The sequence below is a fragment of the Miniopterus natalensis genome, chromosome 1 (assembly GCF_054644295.1).
Source record: "Miniopterus natalensis isolate mMinNat1 chromosome 1, mMinNat1.hap1, whole genome shotgun sequence".
NCBI classification, from domain to species: domain Eukaryota; kingdom Metazoa; phylum Chordata; class Mammalia; order Chiroptera; family Miniopteridae; genus Miniopterus; species Miniopterus natalensis.
Window position 1 is genome coordinate 32,207,868 of NC_142081.1, and position 22,457 is coordinate 32,230,324.

At 41.1% G+C, this 22,457-nt stretch overlaps 1 protein-coding gene across 5 annotated transcripts in view; it reads left to right on the forward strand.

The window, feature by feature from the left end:
- The first annotated feature begins 493 nt into the window (after positions 1-493).
- Positions 494-22,457, forward strand: part of ARMH4 (armadillo like helical domain containing 4) — a 91,879-nt gene continuing 69,915 nt past the window's right edge. The window contains exons 1-4 of one of the 5 annotated variants that reach the window (XM_087820221.1): positions 494-607; positions 9,433-10,858; positions 15,682-15,936; positions 18,125-18,337. In XM_087820221.1, coding sequence (XP_087676347.1) covers positions 9,490-10,858; positions 15,682-15,936; positions 18,125-18,337 — 1,837 coding nt within the window. In that variant the 5' untranslated portion in view covers positions 494-607; positions 9,433-9,489. Of the gene's footprint in view, positions 608-1,271; positions 1,781-9,432; positions 10,859-15,681; positions 15,937-18,124; positions 18,338-22,457 lie in introns of those variants that run through there. The other 4 variants (XM_087820229.1, XM_087820230.1, XM_016198180.2 and 1 more) reach the window with 4 other exon arrangements.

Below are 22,457 nucleotides of genomic sequence, written 5' to 3' on the forward strand. Positions count from 1 at the left end.
GGCTCAATAAACCCTACTTCTCATGAGCACTTATTTTCACCTCGGAGTGATGGAGAAGGGAACACTTTGTGTAGGGCTATTTTACAGCGTCTTATTTAGGGGCACCGCTACGGGGTACAATTTCCACGAGGAACACCCCGCAGCCTCCCACTTGGCGCCCCTTGCCCTAACCAAGGGCCAGAGAAATTCGGACTCTTCCCGGGAAAACGGAGCCTGGCTTCTTCCCCGTAGACACTGAGGGAAAGGTGTCGCAGAAGCCCAGGCTTCAAACAGGGGCAGCAGGGCAGGGGGCTCCCCAAGGGTCTCAGGCGCCCGCGCCGCGCAGGGCCCGCCCCCGCGCCTCCGTCCCGTCCCCCGCGCGAGGGACCCGCGGTGGGGCGCGGGGCGCGGGGCGCCCGCCTCGGTGTCAGTGGCCGCGGAGCCGGGGCGGGCACGTCGTCCGTCCAATCCCCAGCCGTAGCCTCGGCCTTATGAATAAGCAACGAAGCGGAGCGCCCTCCCCCGGCCTCCAGACGGTGGAGCGGCCGCCCAGCTGCAGGGGCCGCGGCGGGGATGCCGAGCGCCCGCGCCGCCGCTCTCCGCGCGCTGCTCCGCTGAAGGCGCCCAGGTAAGCACGGCCCGCTCCTGCGGCTGCAGCGCCCGGGCCGGGGCGGACCCGGAGCCGGAGCCCGGGGCGGCGCGGGGTCGCCCCGAGAGAGCCCTGCCGTCCGGGGAGCGCGGCGGCCGGGGCGCGCCGGGCGTGCACCCTGCGCCCGGCCGGAACGCGGCGCCCGGCGCGGGGTGAACGGGGGCAGCCGCGGGCGCGCGGGGCGCGGCGCTCAGGCCTCGGAGGGCTCCCCCTCTCCCCGCTCCAGCCCAGCCTCCCGGCTCCACACCAGCGAGCGGGCCTTTGTGCCGGCGGCGCTTGCGGGGCTAGCTGCTTTTGTTTGGGTTTTCTTTCTTTCTCCTCGCTCTGCCCTCCCGGCCTCACAGCGGTGATCAGAGAAGTTCCCGAAGGCTGCGGTTTGCTCCTTCCAGAGCGTCGATCGCAGTGTCCCCGATGCCAAACAGCCCCGCAGCCGAGGAGCGAATGAGGGCTGCCGTGGCCACCGAAATGTGTTCTGTTACTTTGCAGAGAACAAACAGTTGGGTGCTTAGCGCAGAGATGTCCCTGGACCTCCTCGCTCAGACCCTGGCTGGTCCCCCGGGACGCGGCAGGAGGATGCTCCTGCGGAGGTCACCTAACTGGAAGGAGGGCCTGCGGGTTATCCGCGGAGCGCAGGCTCTGCTGGAGACTCCAGAATGGTGACGGGGAGGTGCTGCCCGGAGGCGCCCACAAGTCTCGCGTGTGCGCCCTGGACCCTGACAGAACCTGACCCATGTAGATTCTGAACATGTAGAGCCCCGGCTGGTAGCGAAGCAGCCGCGCACTCTTAAGAGTTGGAGCTCGTGAAGATGAGAAACCTGCCCTCCCAAGCTGATCCCAAGGGTCTGCCAGGATCTTGGCAGCTCGTGTCAGGGCAGAGCTGCTGTGGAGGAGAGGAGACACTGCTTTGAAGTGTCTGCCTTCATTCTTCGGAAGTTCTAGTTGGAAACTTAAGGGGGAGAGGGAGTGGTTCGCAAAGCCATCCATAGAGCTCTGAAGGATTTCTTCCGTAGGGAGCAAAATGCGAGGCCATAATGTGCCCGCCTCCCTCTCCTTTTTGTGCATTTCCCTGCTCACAAGTGATGCTGTTGGGCTCCAAGGAGTCTCATTTAAGCCAAGAGCCGCAGACCCACGGACGGGCAACTCAAAGCCGGGGTGAGGTTTCCCAGGATCTGAACGTTGCTGCTTACTTTTACGCACAGTGAAGGTTTCAGGGCAGACTTACTTTTATGAATAAGGTAGTGTTGTTATATTTGTCCTAGGAGTGAACCAAACACTTCTGCAGCAGGCTCCATATGGATCCCGTTGGTTTACAAAACTCCCAGGACTGAGGGAGTCTGATGTAACTGCAGCAACAGAGCTAATTAGGGGGATGTGGACTTGGCTTTGTTTTCACAGGAAGCTTCGTATCATTATGTTCTGGGGTTTCACGCTAAACTTTTCAGGATCATAATTGGGTGCTACAGATATGGTTTGAATATAAGCATAGTGCCGAAAGGAGGAAGCGGGGCTTACCTGTTTCCGCTCTTGGACTAAAGGTGTACTTCACCGTTTGTTCAGCAGACGTTTGCCTGAAGAGTTGTGTATGGAACTGTGTCCTTGTTCACTGAATTTTGTTTATTGTCACAATAGGGAAGCTGGCTGTTCCAAGGGAACCTGGGTTTAATCTCTGTAAAATGAAAAGTCATTCCCTGATTGAGATGTGTCGTCGATCCTGTCTTTGCCGGTTGTGTTTAGTTGGTGATTATAACACAAGTGTCCGAAATGTTAAGTATGTTTATTCCTTGATATGTCTACCTGGGGATTTGATTACCTTCTCCTTTCAGGCAGCTAATACTTAGAGACCTTGTCAAGCAAATGAGGTTTTGTGAAGCACAAAGAACAGAAATGAAGTGTCAGATTGGGTCATCAAGAATAACTGTGTGATGGATGGACAGGAGCTTGTCGATCGAGATTGATTAGGGCAGGATTCTGCAAACATCAGGTGATTCCCCAGCCACTCTGTCTGCGTGAGCAGCTGAAAGTGGAGGCTCCATGGAAATAGCCAGGGGGAAAAAAGGGTGTTACGGATGCTTCAAATTGCTCCCATTTCTGTAGTTTGAGGGGGATGCATGTCAGAACCACACTAATGTGTCTTAAATTGTATGATACTTGAAACTTTTTCTTCAAACCATTTTCATGTCTATTATCACTTTTTTGGTTTCCCTTCCACCTTTTGAAGAAAGCAGAATAAACGTTCTTGTCTCCATTTTGCAACAAGGAAACTGAGTTTCAGTGATTTTGCGCAAGGTGGAGCTGGAACTTCAGGCCAGTTTTAAAATCTTCAAATCTTGCTTCTTTTACTAGGGGTAGAGTGATGTGTGGAAGGGTGATAAGCACAGACACCTTCATTTTCTCCAGTGCTGAACTGCAGAGAGTAAAGCTGCGGGCTCAGCGTGCTGAACATAGCCGATGCTGCTTTCCTCCTGGGGATCATGCTCTTTTTTGCGATTACTCTAGTCTCCCTCCTTCCTCTGTGGTCGAACATGCTGCTGAAAGGATCATCTGTCATTCCAGTGACTTAATTTATAGAGAAAAATGACTGGGGCCAGATGGTCTTGAAGTCAATGTATCAGGCCACGGACAGTTGTCAATAGCACAGTGGATCAGAACGGGGTACCTTGATTTCATGGCACCGTTGGGTTAATAGGGGCAGGGTCTTGATAAGCTCAGCTCTAGATGAATGAAATAGCATTGGCAGCAGGGGCCTTCAGGATTACAACAAAAAAAGGTGAGACAATGATAAATCGTCATTGAGATCAGGAAACACACAAAAAGGAAAGATTATAAAGACACAAACAAAGAAGGGAAAGAATTTCCTTTTCCCTCATCAATCACAGATTCACTGTTTGGATTTTTAAGGGTGAGATGGTAACTGGGAAGCAAGTCGACCTGAAGCTCTGAGACTTGTCACTTGTTACTGTTGTTTATCTAGTTTTTAAAATGAAATAAATGCTGAAAATCTAAAATATAGAAGAAATGAGAATATAGAAGTTATTATTATTAAGATGACACATTGACTAAGTGGCCAAAATTGGCTACATCATGAATATAACGTACAGTTAAACATGGATAGACCACGAAATGTCATTGAAAATCTTACAATATAAAATGGAGACTCTGCACATTCTTTCTCACTTTCTTAAATGGTTATTTATAGTCACTTGATGACAGCAAATATTTATTGAACACCTCCTCTATGTGCCTACCATTATTAGCAATTATATAGCAAACAGAGGAAGCTAAAAGATCAGTGTTTACATGCAAGGAACATAACCTTATTTGAGGTGACCAGACTTACAGACATGATTATTTGTGCTTTAGAGAAGCTGGGAGAAGGGTGGGAAGACTGGGTGAGGCAATTTTGTGACAGTAGTTAGTAAACAGGATGTGACCTGGGGAGGCCAGGGTGTGGATACCTGGGGTAGGGAGCTCTGACTAGTGCAGTGTCATGAGCAAAACTTAGGAACCTGAAATGAGTCATGGCACAGAAAAGGGTAATATCCCCAGCTGGCCATGGTGTCTGTACTGGGCACTAGTGCTGTGGGGTTGCATTATAGATAGGGAGTTTGGCAATTGTATGTTTGGGAACGTTATGTGTTTTGGGAAGGCAGAGAGTTGTAGTGGCAAGGGCAGGGAACTTGAAGTCTGACAATTTACAAGGTCAAAAACAGACACGATCACGTAGGCAAGTTCATTCTCCATGCTCAGCCTGTAGTTTTTTCGTCTAACAAAGAAATGGGGATAATGGTAGTACCTTATTGCATTAAGATTAAATAAGATAATTTACATAAGGCACTTACAATACTTGGCACATAGCATCCCCAAATGGTTGTCATTTATTGATTATTGTCATCTTTTGTATGTTTTTTATTGAATTTAGAGTGAGAGGAAAGGAGAGGGAGAGAGAGATAGAAACATCAATGGGAGAGAGGAACACTGATTGGCTCAAACACCCAACCCGGGTATGTGCCCTGACCAGGAATCCAACCGGCAACTGTTGGGTGCACAGGAGGACACTCACCCAACTGAACCACACCGGCCAGGGCTGATTGTTGTCATTATTATTCTTACAAATAAACCATCTGCCCTGGCTGGTGTGGCTAAGTGGTTAGAGCGTCAGCCTGCTCAACAAAGGGTCTCAGGTTCGATTCCTGGTCAAGTGCATGTACCTGGGTTGCAGGTTCGGTCCCCAGCCCCGGTTGGGGTGGGTGCAGGAGGCAACTAATCTGTGTGTTTCTCTCACATCAATGCCTGTCTTTCTCCCTTTTGCTCTCTCTAAAATAAATAAATAAACTAATAAATGGGAAAAAATATCCTTGGGTGAGGATTTAAAAAAAAAAGGAATAAACTATCTGGATTGTATAAAATGGATTGGAGAGAGTCTGAAAAGATCATCAACTCAGAGGCAATTAAAATAATAACAGTTCAGTGAGGTGACAAGAAGGGACAATTCCAAGAGATACTATGAGGAAGGACCTGCAGGAGTTGTGCATGTAAAACATAAAGGAGAGGAGAGTTCAAGATGACGCCGAAGTGCAGATGAAAAGATGGTGTGTTTCAGGTGGCATCCACGTGACTTCTAGTGGCCAGCTCCACGGCCCTCCTGAGCCTTGAGGGCTCTTAGGGTAATGCTCATGTTCCTTACATGTTATACCTGCAACCCAATTTACTTTGAAAAAAGTAGCTTTGTCACTGCTGAGAATGTTTTAACATGCTGGTCCCCTTCTGTGTGTGTGTTTGGGTAATAACACACTGAACAATACAAGAGTAGATTTTAATTGGAAAAATAGTGACAGTGTTTAAAAAAACTGATTATGAAGTCTAACAAGAGGGCTAAGGCTTTTTTTTTTTTTTCTTATGTGGTCTTTCATTTGTCTTTGTAACTTGAATATGCCTAGACTTGACAAAGAAACAGATTCTGGACTGTATCTATTTAAGATTGTCAGAGATAATGCTTGACAGGACAGCTTATCTGCCCGCGGAGGGCAGAAATGCAGTCCGTTGTTCAGAGGACTGCAGGGCCATTAGGATACCTTGAGAGCCAGTGATAGACAAAGTGCTACTGATTTGCTCTGGAAGGGATGCTTTTTAAGCTATTAGATGCTAATATCCACTGTCAGTTAGCAATTTAGTTAGAATTTATTTATCTGAATTAATTTGCCCTGATGGATATAGTGGAGGGAAAACAGCATCCAACATCATAGTGTGAAGTAAAAGTTAGAGAAATCTCCTTTTGTTTATTAAACACTATTACAATTGAGTTTATTTAAGATAATTGAGACACAGACTGTCTAATAAGCAATGAAGTCTCCCCTTCCTCTTCCTCCCCCAGCAAAGCAGCTATAGACATTCACCTGTTTGTCAGCCGATCTCCACTGAGCGTTTCCTCTGTGCCAGGCACTTGCCAGGGAGAGGATACAACGTTGAGGACAAAGGAAAAGGCCTTCAAAATGTGCTTGCAGATGGTTATATAGGTTTAGAAATATTGTCATTGAATTGGCAATGGACAGTCTTTTCCTATTTATTCTCTAATGTCATGCAACTCCCAGTGAGGGGGACACTGAGCTCATGGGAACGGTTACGTGAACCTGTACTGTGCTTTGAAAGATGGAGAAAGACCTGGAACTTGAAGGTCATCTACCAATTTATCTGAGCTGCAGACATGTCCCCTGCTGCCGTTTCTACAGGCAGTCTTTTCTTTTCTGCTTCTTTTAAAGTTCAGACGTCATTTTGAACAGTGGAGAGAAGGAGCATATGGCCACAGTACACACAGGCATAGACTAGGCTAGCAGTTCACCCCCACTCTTTCTGCTGTAATTGGATTTAGAAAGCAGGTGGCCGACACTTAATTACAGAAGGGAAGTTTTTTAAAGCAATGGCAGAATTCCTTTCACACAAATATTCTAAAGCTCAAGATCTAGGTGAAAATAAACCCTGAAGGAAAGCTCTGTTTTGGAAAGGCAATTGAGGTTATATTAAATCTTTATTGCTTGCTCCCTCCCATCTGATTTGATCATAAAATTCTCCTCTTGGTCCACATGACTCCAGAACATATTAAATAAAGTGGAGCATTCGTTTAGTCATTTGGGTGCCTTGCCTGCTTGATGGAGAAATATGAAAATATTGTATTTTTATTTTATGTCATATAGATAAAATATGAAAATGGAATCATGGAGGCAGAAGGGGTTTCAGAGATTATTTTAAGCCCTCATTTTGTCAAAAGAGAAAATGAAGCTGTTCGGCCAGTGTCACATAGTAAGTTTTAACAACAGTATAGCTAGGATTTAGGAATCATTTTTCTGATGCCAGTCCATGACTCTCTAAACTTTACTGCCACCGTGATGGCCTGTTTTTTTTTTTTTTTTTTTTGTGTGTGTGTGTGTGTTTGCATGTGTTTATCCAGAAGCGTGGGATCTTGTAAGCAAAACTATTAGGCCACACCCTCCATCTTCTGTGATGTTTAGTAAGATTTTACGGAATGGGAAAAATATTTGTTTAGGAAAGTACGGCTCTCTGAACAGGTCAGAAATGAACCAGAGTTCTGTAGCTTTTACATATCTTCCATTATATAGGGCTTCATAGTTCAACTTGTCTGCACTGAAATCTGAAGGTGTAAGGTCATCAACTGAGCACTCATGCTTTACAGCCCTCACATATTTTTGTTTTAAGGAAGGAAAATAGAGGCGGCAGGCCAAGTACTGTTACCAAATATTTTACCTGGCTATGAACAGGGCTCATCTAAAGTGATAACTAATATCCAGAATGTTGACATGCCTTGGCCCATGCCATTCCCTCTTCATCAAATATCTTTCCCATATTCTCTCTGTTTAAAACCATGCTAGCTACCTGTATGTAATTTAATATTTAAATAAAATTGGTTCAAACCTTCATCCTACACGTGGGGAAATTTTACATCTCTCTTACTGTCTCTGAGGATTCTTGTCAGGGGGGTGGGCAGTGGCTTATATTTCTCCTAGTCACCTTTGGCTTTGATATTCTTCTGCTGCCAAATTTATGGTCCCTGACATGCACTTTGGTTTTCTGCACTTGACACCAGGGCACCTCATGACATTAGCCCATTTCTGTATTCTCCCAAAGTATTGCAGATTCAAGCTTTTTGTGTAACAGATTACCTTCAAGCTTGGTGGCAATAAATGTTTATTATTTCATCCCATTTCTGTGCAGTAGGACTTCGGGAATAGCTTAACTGGATGGTTCTGGCCCAAGGTCTCTTAAAAAGTTGTGGTCGAGATGTCAGCTGGGGCTGTAGTCATATGAAGGCCTGACTGAGGCTGGAGGATACGCTTCCAAGGTCATTCATTCATGTGGTGCTGGGAGCTCTGCAAGATGCCTCAGCTCGGAGTCCATGGGCTCCTCTTTCCCCATGTAGAAAAATTCAGCCTCCTTTTTCTCAGCAGCCATCGGGGACTGAGGACTTGACCCTTTCTCTGTCTCAAAAGGATCTGTAAGACTAGAGGGGATAACAGCAAGAAAACTTTGAACACCTAAAGGGGAAAAGGCCCTCTGAAAATGTGACATTTTCTAGTTTATGTGTGCACATCAAGTGCTTAAACCAATAGATTAATGATTAGACACAAAGGAAAGAAAAGGTATAACTTCTATAAAGATAAGATTTTTATTTTAGAATTTTTATTCCTAGGTTTAATTTTCTAGAAAACCTGTAGCATCTGAGAAAGTTCTGACGATGGGAAAAGAAAGGGCCCTATTCAGCCAAAGAGATAAAAAGAACTGAAACTCTTAAGTTTTGGGGAAAATGATCAGTTCTGATATAGTTTTAGTTGTGATGAGAGTGTGAGTAGTTTTTAAAAATATATATAATAAATCTTAATATTACAATAATGTGTATTCAGTTAAGATTATTAATTTAAAATGTGTTTTGTTTCTCTTAAAATGTTTATTTCTTTTAATAAATACACTTGCTTTAACTTTTACCTTTTCTAACCGTTACACTTTATTTTTTAAATTTATTTATTTTTAAAAAATATATCTTTATTGATTTCAGAGAGAGGAAAGGAGAGGGAGAGAGAGAGACAGAAACATCAATGATGAGAGAGTCATTGATTGGCTGCAGCCCGCAACCCGGGCATGTGCCCTGACCGGGAATCGAACCCTGATCTCCTGGATCCTAGGTCGACGCTTAATGGCTGAGCCACGCCCGGCCGGGCATCTAACCGTTACACTTTAAACTTGAAGGTTTTGCTTATAATTTTATAGTTGTAGAGAAAAGAAATAATTTAAGCATTTTAAATCATTTATGTTTTTTAAAAACTCTCGAATGTAACTGGTATTCACTATTTTTGCGATGACGTTTAATACATTTTAAAATATACTTAAAAGGTTCTTTGAATGTAATGTAAGTAAATGTAAGATTTACTTCCTGTATCTTGGACATTTCTGCAGCTATTTGACTACATGATTAATAGAGGAATTTGGGGAGAACATTGCAAATGTGAGTTCAAGGGTAGTTTATTTCGAGTAGGTATTTAGGAAACAGTGACCTGAGTAGTTGAACTGTGTGTACCTTTGTCTAGAAAGCATCAAGTTAAATCAGCTGCAGAATTCAGCAGGGAAAAATGAACTGGGTTATCCATGTCTCAAAGGTACAAAGAAATAGAACAGTTCTCTCTTACGAACCATCTCTGAGCTTGAAGTCAAGGAGATTATTTTACTTATGGTTTAATTCAAAGGGGCTTATTTACAAAATATATTTAAATGACAGTTTGATATGCTTTGTTTTTCTGCAGGACTCAATTACTGCAGTTGTCAACTCTGCCATTTTATGTGCACATTTCTCTTCCATTATGAGAAGACCAATAGTATTGCACATTTGTCTGGCTTTCTGTAGCCTTCTACTTCTCAACGGTGCCAAACAATGTTTGGCCTTCCCCAAAATGGAAAGAAGGGAGATGGCACATGGTCATGAAAAAAGAGGGCAGTCTGAGAGGATAAATGTGGATGACCTAGAAAATAACTCCATTGCTTCAAAGGACACTCCCCAACCAGTGGTCTCCAAAGAGCCGATGATAGTGTTATTGGAACCATCAGCAATGGCATTAAATAATGCATCCCCTATTAACGAAGAAACCCATTCTAGAGGAGCGGGGCTCCTGCAGCCTCACGGCCCTGGTGTTGACACTGTTACTGAGCCAGGGGTCCCAGCAGGGGAGGAAGTGTTTGGTTCCAGCCAGCTGGAGAGAACATCTGAAAGCCTGCTTTCCAAGGCCATTGCATCCAACCCTATCACGACAACTGCTGCTCAGAGTATTGAGAAGGAGGAACACTTCAGTAGCACCAACACTCAGCCCATTGTAGAAGGGCTCACAGAAGCCACGCAAGGTTTTCTGAAGTATGTGGGTAATCAGTTGTTTACAACTGAAAGTCAGGGAGGCATTAGTCTGGGACACTCACCTTCATCCTATGTGAATACTAAGAAAATACTAGCCACCAATCCAAGGACTGAGACACTGGAAGCAGACACAGATCATAGGACAACCTCTTTTCCCGGTGCTGAGCCCATAGCAGGCACCGAGCCTGGAGGCCTCATGTCTGATAGGGAGAAGCCTTCACAGATGACAGCTGATAATACGCAGCCCACTGCCACCAAGCACGGGCTTGCAACCTCCGAGTATACCCTGAGTGTTGAGCCAGGAACTGACAGCCTGCTGGGAGCCCCAGAAGTCACTGTGAGTGTCAGCACAGCTGTTCCAGATGCATCTGTCCTAAGCGATGAGTGGGATGACACCAAATTAGAGCATGTAAGCCAGATAAAGACCCTAAAGCCTGGAGACAGTACAGAGACTCAGATGAGAATGGAAACGTCTCCGACAGCCCAAGTAAGCGATAATGGTGTGGAAGGTATGGAGGGGGACGGACCTTTGACAGAGGCTGCACAGATGGGCCTGGGGCTGCCCGAAGGGGAAACACGCACGGAGACAGCCCTGCTTATAGCCCGTGGGGATGGGACACCAGCTGCCTTCACCGATCATATTTCCTTTACTCCCACAAGTTCGTTGGAAGATACGAAAGTCTCTGTTGTAAACCTGTTTGAAAATACTGTAGACTTCATGGAATCCACCAAGGAAAACAATGCCATGTTTTTCTCAGCAACCACTGTTTCCATCTCAGAATATGAGTCTGAGGCTTATCAACCACTGAGAAATACGTTTAAAGGTAAAAGAAACAAAACAAGCTTTGTTTAATTTGAAATGCTTTAATTTGGTTTTATTATTTTTTAAATTGAAAAATAATTCACATATAACATAGGAGTTTTAGGCATTGTTTTATTTTTTAAAAGTGACGATTTAAAAATAATTTATCTATGCCACGTCCTGCCTTGATGGATAACTCATTAGGCATGCGGTGGGTAGGGAGTGAGGGCCACATCCCAGAGTGTGCAGGATGCTCTAGGAGTCTCTGGAGGAAGGTGGCTCTAAACTGCCCTGAGCTTTCTCCCCAGGTGGTTTTTTTATGGTTTCTTGGTGGCCACAATAGAAACAAACTACCCTCAGAACCAGAAACCTGAGAAGCCTAATCCCCAAGCAATGCATGAATTTCCTTCCCTAAAACTTCAGGGATTCCTGAGGATCTGAAATGATCCCATGGATTTTCCTGGCTGGTTGCCACAACTGTGTAACATTCAAGGCCCACATCCATCTGTGATGCCAAGGTTCTCTGCAACATGAGAGCTGCCTTCCCCCTCGAGGTGTGACATTCACTGGGGAGGTGGGAAAGAGGTGATGTGTGAGGGATAAAATATCTAATCTTCTTACCTGTAGGCAGAATCAGCCCTCACTCAATGCTTATTATCAGTTATCCAAGAACAACACCAAAGAAAATTAGCTGAGACATCCAAGAAGCAAACATTAGAATCCATTATATTACCGGTAACAACTGTATTTGAGGGAACTGTATTTTGCGCATTTTAGGACATTTTTATAAAGCACTGTAATTCTTTCATTGAGGGGTGGAGACCAACTAACTCTTTTTGTTATTTGCATTAAAATTACTTTGGGTCTCTGTTCAAAAAAATAAGTTATCTAAATTTTAATGAAAAGCAAAAGTAAACAAATAAAACGTATATTTTATGTAAAAATTATACCTGAATATAACTCCTGCATATAGGCCAGTGGTATTTAACTGGGAATTGTCTCCCTTATCCCATCATTTGGCAGTGTTTGGAGACATTTTTGGTTGAGACAACAGAGGGGTGCCACTACCGGCATCCAATGTGTGTGTAGAGGCCAAGGATGCTGCTACATACCCTATGATGCACAAGACAGCCCCCCAATAACAAATGTCAATAGTACTGAGAAACTCTGGTATAGACTCAATATTTTTCAAACATTTTGTTATGAAAATGTATAAATATATAGGAAAATGTGAGAGAATTAGCTATATGTTTAAGTGGTATAAGGACAATGTATGATACTTACACATTGTTGTAAAAAATACTCCTATCCCTAATATTTCGTACTAAACAGCTTTAGGTAAGTATTTATTTCACAGTATTAACCACATTAGTTTTTTCACTTTGTTTTCCCAAAAAGAAGTTCATCTAGAAATAAGGGGAAATAAAAACCAGTACAGATAAGTCTTCTTGCCGTCCCAGTTCTGCACTTAGTATCCCTCTTGGCCTTTACACCTGGGAGTGTTAGGAGCCGGCAAGCCTTACATTTGCTGCTGATGGCTAATATTTTTCTTTTGTTATGTGTGTTGGTTAGCTAACAGCATGGGCAAGGAAAGACTTAGTGTAACGTGCATATGCTCATCCCTAATTGTTTTGGAATGTGTTCAGCCTGTTACTTCTGCTAAGTAGACTAATTAATGGAAAATATCAAACAAGTAATATGTTTTATAAAATGTTATTAGGATTGAATTAAGATGATGAAAGATTGAATTTTACATGTCCAATCATTTTTTTATTTTGAAAAATTACTTCATTTATTTATTTATTTTCCACCCTTATTTTGTTTATTTATTTATTATTTTATTTTATTTTTTGTTGAATTTATTGGGGTGACATTGGTTAATAAAATTATATCGGTTTCAGGGATACAATTCTATAAACATCATCTGTATATTGTATTGTGTGTTCATCACCCCAAGTCTGTCCAATTCATTTTTTAAAGACTGAAAGACCTAGTATAATGCCAGTTTTCATAGAAGCTTCCAGAAAATGTTTTGTAAGTTGCCTTTTAGGTTCCATGAAGAGAGCTGGGTTCACGTCACCGTGAAGATATTAGATGACAGGATAAGAAGTTTGCTTCAATTCTCTGTAACAGTTTAAGATACCCCTGGAGCATTAAGTCACATGGTTCTATATTATTTATTACACAATTGAATCCATGACTCTTATGTACTAGACTTGCATTAGCTTCTATTAATACAGCCTAAAAAGTAACATGAGTTTGGTAATTGTGTGATTATTATTTTGATTATTGAATATGCTCCTTACCTAGCCGTAATTGCCTCACTTAACTACAGTCTTTTAAGAGGCAACTTCTTTTATTTCCAGAACATAGCACAATATCTGGTGCCTAGTAGGTGCTCAGTAAATACCAGTTCAATGAATAAGTGAGGATAGAGAACCTTTCAGACCGGAATTATCCAATTTGACTGCCTGCATTGTCCAAATTAATCAAACAGCTTCTAAATGTTTTTAGTAGAGAGAGGAAAAGTCAAATAATTCCTTTTGCTCTAATTTTTTTGTCCCATAGAGTTAAAAAGAATGTCAAAAAATGAGATTGTTGACAGTGGTAGTTAGGGAATAGACGAAAAGCGTTCTACCCATTTTCTGGTGGTTATAAATATTTTTCAAAAGTAAGCAATTCAAATGCCAATCATTTCAGGTCCCAGGGACTACTTAGTACAGTATCTACTTCAGGATATGCAATGATTTCTTGGTGTTTGGGGTTTTATGAACAAATGACTATCCTGAGATTATCAGTCCTCTAATTCAGCCTGTTCTTCCACTGGTTCAGTTGAAGATCAAGTTTTAAAAGTAACCTATAATAATTATTATATGTATTATATTTTATCTCTGTAGGAAGTAGAAAGAATGAGAAGTGTGGAGAAAGTTGGAATGTTATTTTTAAATTCCCATTACTATTTCTAGTTCTCACTCTTCTTTCTCTAACTGCAGTCACTTATTCAAAGCACTATGTCATTTTGATATTTCTTGATATTTCCTGAAACTATGACCATAGACTGTACATTTATTTTTACATATTTGTTCTCAAAAGTGTTCATTATGTTTTCAAAAGTGAGGGCGACACAAAGAATGCTTACTGCTTAAAATGATAAAACTATACATTATTATCTTTTTATGGTGGAGCATTGTCCTAGGTGCTAGAGATACACAAAGGGCAATGAATGAATCCCAGCTCTCAAGAGACTTACAGTCTCAGTGGAGAAAGAAAAAAGAAAGCATAACTTAAACAGTGGTACAAAGTGCAAATATGAAGCCTTTGTAAGAACCTCACTGTAACTCACGTTGTCCTTCAACCAGGTGTATCAATCCATCAAATTTAAAACCTCTTCAATTCAAAGGAAAAAATAGTCCAAACTAGAGGAGGACCAGAAAAGTAACTGTTTATATTGAAAAAACTTACAAGCACTATTTTAAAGCAAATCAATTGTTTCCAATTTAAAATATTTTTAAATAATAGGAAGTACCACGATGTCATTGATAAACACTTAGAGAAAACCTTTTCAGCTCTTCCTAGAATGATATTTTTTCACTGTATGACGTACTGGACTTGCTAATATGCTATGTATCTAGAATTAGTATTTTAAAAAGAGAGAAAATAGGGTTTCTAGAAATTAAATTTTAATAGTGGCTCAGTATTTAAAATTTGAAGCATAGTTCCTCCCTAAGATTATTAAATAATCTTTAATAATTTCTCTCAGGGGATTAGAACGTAAAGAAAAAGGCCTCAGATAGATACATATATCCCACAAGTCTGTTTCATTCTTTTTTATGATCTGAAAGCAAATGCATATCTACAGATTGTTCCTTGGACAATGGCAGGATATCCTTTCTCATGGCTGAAGAATATTCTATTGTGTGTGTGTATGTGTATATATATTTATATATATATAAAACACAACTTCTTTATCCATTTACCCATTGATGGGCACAGTTAGCACCCTGGTTAAAAGCACTGATGATGTAACCTTAGGCAGGTTCCTTAGCTTCTTTAAACCTAAGTTGTTTGTAAAACAGGTAATAATAGCTGCTATTTATTAAATACTTAGGAAGTAGTGGGCATGTTCCATGTATTATGTAATTTAATCTTTGTAACAATTCTGTGAGATAGATACTATTCTTTCCATTTTCCAGCTAAGGAAATTCAAGTCCCAGAGACCTTAAGTAATTTTTTCAAGGTCACACAGCTAGTAGGTGGCTGAGTCAGACTTCAGGCCCAGGCAGACTGGCTCTGGAACCTGCATTCCCGACCACGATGGTACACGGCTCCTGTGGGAGGCTCTTGCCTTTCCTCCCGTATTACATATGGGAAGGCAAAACAAGATAGTGTCCACCATGCACTTAGCTTTCTGTGTGTTTGGCCTTAGTAGAAACTTAGTAAACAATAGTTATTGGAATGATTATCCCTTTAATTCAAAATACTAACTTTCAAAAAGGCCAATGTAAAAATCAATATATACGAATGCTTCTGAGAATTTTTGGGTGTAATTTGGTTCTTAACCAACTGATTTTGTTGATATTCATAAAAGGGAGCTCAGCTGTTGATCTTCCTATTTTGTTTTAGATTTTATTTTATGGTGTTTTTTTTTTTTACATTGATTCACTACTCCTGAAAGCAGCAACACTGAGAACATTTATTTACTGGCATTTTGTTCCTGAGCGATCCTTCGCTTTCCCATTCCCTGAAATAGCTATCTGATTGTCTTTTCAATTTATCAATTATATAGTGACATTTTAAGGTATATGAGTTCGATCTATTTTAAAATGTTGTTTCCCCTCTTTTAAGACACCATCAGTCAAGAGATGACGACGGCTGCTCCAGAGGCAGAAGCCACTTTATCATTGGCGACACAAGAGCAGCAGGTCTCTCCCCTCCAACTTAGCAGAGAAGATGGTGACACTGAGGAAGGAAAAGAGTCCCCTGCTGCCCCGTCTGATGTTCCCGGCGTTACTCAGCTGTCGAGAACATGGGAGCCCCTGGCCACCACCGTTTCAACTACAGCTGTACCTCTGTCTTTCGAAGCCACTACCACTGTGGAAGGTCTGTCAGGGAGGGAGTCGGACTCGGTGTTGTGGGGGTGGGTTTTTTTCTGTGAGTTGATAAGCAATAGAGTGAGGCAGATGGTGGCCCTGTCGCCAGGGTAGACACACACACCTCACCTGGAGAGTGAACAGGAAAGGTAGGTGGACTCTTGTTTGGAGAGATGTCACACAGCCTCAAAGATCGAGGGGTCAGTTCCTAAGAAAAATCTCCTGGTGGCTTATCTCAGGAGGCCAGACCTCACCTCCAGAGACCTCTCTCTTCGTTTGACAACTCTGGCTGCTAGGAGCCAGGGGCTGAGGCGAAGAGAGCAAGGACATGGGTTGGAATCCCACCTTTGGCCCTCACTAATATCGTGGCCTCAAGTAAGTTTCTTAATGTCTTCAAGCCTCAAGTAAGTTTCTTAATGTCTTAATGTGTTCATCTCTAAAGAATGCCTATCTGTCTTAGAGATGATTTTAAGGGTTTGAAATAATGTATACAAACTGCTATCTATATAGGAGGCCCTTAAATGCTTTGATCTCTTAAGGATAGTAAACTTTTCAAATCTGGGTGATCATCAGAATGACAAAAATTATTGTCAGTAGTTTTAAATTTTTGTAACTTTTAATGATTACAGAATTATTATTATTTAATTATTATTTCTGGACCTCATGTGTTTGTCTCATCATTGGTCTATGTAAAGCCCATTAACTGAGTTGTTTTTAACAATGTAATAAATACCTTGTAATCCTGCCTCCCCCCCCCCCCCCCCGGGCCTTGTCAATAACCTACATGTAACCCACGACCCTTCCCATCTTACTCCGTTCCTCTGACGGTTAACATCATCCTGAACCTGGTGTTCATCATTTCCTGGACTTCCTCTTCTTTCAGTTTTATTGCATCTATATATACTCCTAAAATTATACATTTAAAAGTTTTAGTCATTTTTTAGCATTATCAACATAGTATTAGCCTATAAATAGCCTCTTTGGTACTTAGTTTTTTTACTTAATATTCTATGGCTAAGGTTTACCTACTGTAGCTCTTAACGTTTTGACTGATGTTAGTACTCCATTATGAAAATACCTCTCGGTGTATTCATTCATCCTTCCTCCAGCCTCTCCTAGTGACTTGCATCCGGTCCTTTCCAGGTTGGCTGTTGGGAGCATTGCAGACATGAGTACTCTTTTTCATATTCCCCTCTGTGCACGTGTAGGAATTTCTCTTGGGTATATACTTAGGAACCGAATTGCTGGGCCATGAGGTATATGAATGTTGGACTTCAGGAGGCAATGCCTCACTATTTTCCAAAGTGATTGCATCAGTTATATTCCCAACAGCCATATATGTGAGTATCTGTGAATCCATATCCTGGGAGCTTTTAAAAATATTTCCTCAGGCTTCACCACTTAGGAGATTTTGACTTAGTATGTCGGAATATGCGGAAAGCATAAAATTAACACTTAAAAAATCACCTCAAGATATTCTGATGATCAGCCAGGCTTGCAAAATACTACTATCCTAGAGTTTTTAGATTTGGGAAGACCTGGGACTAAATTTGGCTGCTTTGAACTTGAGCATATTCCAGACACAGATCTAGGCTCTTACTCTTTGACTTAAAAAAAAAAATGTCTTTATTGATTTCAGAGAGAGGAAGGGAGAAGGAGAGAGAGATAGAAACATCACTGATTTGAGAGTCATTGATCTGCTGCCTCCTGCATGCCCCCTGCTGGGGATGGAGCCCACAACCTGGGCATGTGCCTTAACTGGGAAATGAACCTCGATCTCCTGGATCGTAGGTCGATGCTCAACCACTGAGCCATGCTGGCCAAACTCTTTAACTTGATTTTTAAAAAGTAGTTTTTGGCATATCCTTTAATAAATTTTTATTAAATTTCTATCTCTGGTAATAAATTAAGTCTCTAATATTGTCAATAGGATAAATGGGAGATTAAAATTTAAAAGCAAAGTTTTGATTTGAGACAGTATGTTTTCCTGCAAGATAAAGTGTTTACCTTGAGTAGCTGGACTGATGCAACATGGGAAGGGAGAGCTGGTCAAAGTGTCATTAGTCACTTCTTGCTTATAAAGTAAAAACATGTGTATGTGTATGTGTATGTGTATGTGTATGTGTATGTGTATGTGTATGTGTATGTGTATGTGTATGATCATCTTTGGGTCAAGTCCTGTCTCTTGTGTTTGGCAGACCTAATGGACACAGTAACAGGGCCAAGCGAGGAGTTATTCACACCAGTTTTGGGCTCTCCAGTGACACCCCCTGGAATAACGGAGGAGGCGCCCAGCATCTCCCCAGCGCTCTCCGATCCTGAGGCATCCTCTGAGGCAGGAACCATTGTTCCATCTGTGGGCCGTGTTAATACAGCTACCCCAAATGGCCTGGACCAACTCGAATCTGAAGGTATCTATGCTTTGAAGGGAATCTTTTCTAGGACTGATTGAATGAGTCACTGAGCAAATGTTGTTTTGAGAAAAGATTAAGGAGTGGATTTAATCTGCAATGTAGATCTGGAGTCAGTAAACTATGGCCCAGCCAGATCTGGCCTGCCATCTGTTTTTGTGTGGCCTGCAAGCTGAGAATGGTCTTTGCATTTTTAAATGATTGGGGGGGAAAATTCAAAAGAAGAGTAATATTTTGTGACATGGAAAAGTTGTATAAAATTCAAATTTCAGTGTTCCTAAAGAAAACTGTATTGGAACACAGCCTCATGTGTTCATTTATGTAGTGTCTGTGGTGACTTCAGTGCCAGAGTAGCAATTGAGTGGTTGGGACAGACTAAATGCCCACATAGCCTAAAGTATTTACAGTAGGGCCCTTTACTGAAAAAACTTGCTGACACCTGGTCTAGATCAGTAGTTCTCAACTACATTTGACCATTATGATCATGTTGGGGGGTTTTAAAAAATCTCTAATGGCCTGACTCCTTCTGCCAGTCCTTCTGATTCAGTTCGTGTGCGATGAGATCTGGCATCAGCATTTTAAAAGAGTGCTTCAGATGAGTTCAATATGCAGTTGTATTGAGGATACTGGTTTACATGGAAAACTTGAGTTTCCCCACCTGATTTTCTTGGATGGAAGTTTTAGTGTGGATTGTATTTTCACAACACTGCTCTGGTTGCTCAGGTTGGGTCATTCTTTTATTCATAACATCTTTGGGTTAGGATATTTCACTATTTGGAGATAAACAGTCTCCTCATCTGTTAAGATCGAGAAATTCACGCCAAATTGTACTTCTAAGACACGGGGTTTGAGCATGGAAAAGATGCTTGGAGCATAGCTGCACAAACAGGAAGCCTGGAAATATGACGAAAGGCCATTTCATTAATCAGCATTTGGCAGGTGACTAGCTCCTGGTTGGAGGTGCAGAATATGCAGAGATTTGTAGTGCTGAGTTTCTTAAACTAACCTGGGAGACAGGTAAGCTTTAGAACACTAAATTAGCCATGTGTTCGATGCAGTGAAGACATAGGATGTGCTGTTTGTTATTTTGTATTTCATCTACAGCAGGGAAGGTGGTCCAGCCAGGTTTGCAGCAGACTCTGTTGCAGACATTCAGGGTTGCACTGTAGTTTCCCGACAGAGAAACATGACATTTTAGGAGCAGTGTGGAGAATTCCACAGTAGAATGCTGCTTTAAGAAATGGATCAAAGCGAGCTCAGAGGCTAACAGCTCTTGCACTTCCCATTAAGATAAAAATCTTATGACTTTGAGTTCGGTCTCCCATTAACTGTCTGCTCTCAATGCCATCTGGAAAAAGCAGTTTCCCTCAAATTAACCTGAATTAGAGATGACAGCTTTACCCAGCAGGGCTCATTAAATCAGAGAAGAAAAATTATACTAGTGAATAATCCATACTTGAGAAACTGCGATAACTTTCTAAATTTAGTAGATGATGGCAGTTATATTGAAATGTGTGAGAATTTTCTTAACTTGTCTAAGGTATCCTGAAGTTTTAGTTTTTCTACACAATTCAATTTCAACTTCTTTTTGTGAATATATTTTGTCAGTTTTTGATCTCAATTATGATCCTTGTCAAGGCTTACTAGTGACATTCTTGGTTTGAAAATACTCTTTCTGCTGGGTTGTTGGGTTTAAGATTTTGAATGAGCACATCTTTTCTCCTGAATACCAGGCAGTACAATTTGTGTTTCATTAGAATACATTAATACTTGCACAATTAGTTTTATGCTGGTGCATCTAATCCTCTGAAAGCTGAAGTGACTACACTTATTTGAACTCATAAACCTACTAGATTCCTGGATGCATGGGAGGCCTCCATTTTCTATGCGCGTTTTTTCATCTTGCCCAGGAATATAAGTAAAATAATTTTTGGACATGATCTCTGTATAGGTTGATAACCTTTTTTTTGTTGAATATTAATGTCTTTCTCTGTTCCAAAATGGTAAAGTGAAATTTCTAATTATTATGAAAACTTACTTGGAGTTTTTTCATTTGGGTTAAATGTCTGGTATAAGTATAAAAATATTTTAATACTTATGTCAAATGGACTAGGACTTTCAATATTTCTTACTCAAAGAAGTTCTGCTTTCTGTATTTTAGAAATCCAGCTGAGGATATCTATTTACTCTACATAAATCAAACTTAGTTTAGCCTTTCCTGTATTTCCACAGAAGATGTAAAATCATCTGTGCTGTAAAATTGTAACAATAATTCTGTGAGGTGTAAGGTTATTACTTCAATAATTTAATAATCATAAAAATATTTATTGTATGTCTTTTTATACCAGGTACTAGGTTTCTAAGAACATGTGGGAGGCAAGAGTACAAAGGCAGAGATTGCTGAGATATTGTGATTAGGGTTTTGGTAATCCTTCCTTAAACCCCCAGCACTTCCTCCCTTAATGGTTGGAAATCGATACTCAGGCCTTCTAGCTAGTGCAAAATGAGACCACGTGGTGCTCGCCATGGTGCTGGGACTTGGGAACACAGTGGATTTGCTTGGACTGTCCAAGACGACTCTGGATTAGCTTATTGCTCTTCTGCAAGAGAAGAAATACTAGGGTCCCTGGTCTGGAAACGGTGAATTCTTGATCTGACTGGTCCTAATTTAATATCTTTTTGAGTCTCAGGGCTGTGTAACTCAGTGCCATTACCGGAAACAATTCCCATTTCTTCATTTGTTTCAAAAGGCCCATTTATCACAGGCTTTATGGAACAAACTCATAGTAATTGACTTGCTGGAGAATTACTTTTAAAAAATATATAATGTATGTTATATGTAAAAATACAGCATATAACCTTTTTTTTAATACATAAAGAGGTTTTTAATTCTCAGTCTCCAACAGAAAAGTCACATTTAATGATTTTTTAATATCTTGATTTTAAAATCATAAGACCAGATATATCATTTAACTTCAGTTTTTTCTTTTCTGACAGTCTTTTCCTTGTTTTTTTCCAGGGCCATTTGACTGTCCTTATATTTAGGTTTTAAAAAATTGCATTTTTGACAACTTTTACCAGTCAGGCAATACACAGAGGACAGAAAGCTGTGATTCTGTCATTTGTTGTTTAATCTAGCTTAGTGACATCCCTTTTTCTGCCTTCGGGTGTGTGCATGTATGTGTGTCTGTGTGTGTATGCATGCATGCATGTGCATGTATGTTTGAATATTTAATTTCATGGATATTTGCTGCAGCCCTCCTAGAGTATTTCCAATATATGTATATTTACATCACCTCTTAATTTCCTTTGCTGCAGAGATAGTGGTGTTATCTTTCCTTTCTTATCTATAATTCTCAATTCTGTCTTTGTCCTAGGGATTGTCTCTACTGATAAAATAAGAATTTCAGGAAAAATCCATGTTTGAAAAGTATGCCTTCATTCAGATAACCACATGATATTTTTGGCTTCGCGGTGGCCTTGTAGTTGGTATTGAAGTCAAGATGTTTTGTCTCTTTCTTGTATTGGTCAGTTAGATATGAACTGGGAAATGGTTTCTTTAAATGGCATTATGGAGAAGTCTCAGAGATTTTTTTTAATAGCTCCACTGAGGATACTTAAGAACTCATATAATTTTTATGAGAGAAATGTTTGCTTTTCACCTGCACTTTAATTCAAAAAATCAATTTTGGGGTTTTCCCAGTACTCATTTTCAGAAAGTATTTTAAAAATTATTTTCTCAATTCTCATGTAACTTTTCAATTCAGAAGGCAGCTAGAATGAATGAATGAAAAAGAGCATTCAGAATCTCATCTCGAGGCCATATGTATGAAACCAAGTTTATGTGCTTGACCTCTGGGTGCTGCTATGGGGAATCTGCTATTGAAGATCACTTCGAGTGTGGTGAACTTGAACTATCGCTGCTACGTGTGACACTGTAGTATGAGGTTCACTCTAATTATGTTAAGAAAGGGCACAAGTTTTGGCCTTTGTTCTTGGAAATGCTTTGGATTAAATTTTGTCTCAATAGCAGAGCCACTAAAATGACATACAAGTGGGGAAGATGTGGAAAGGCGTACTCAATTTAATGGGATATGCCCTTTGGTTGATTTTAGTAATT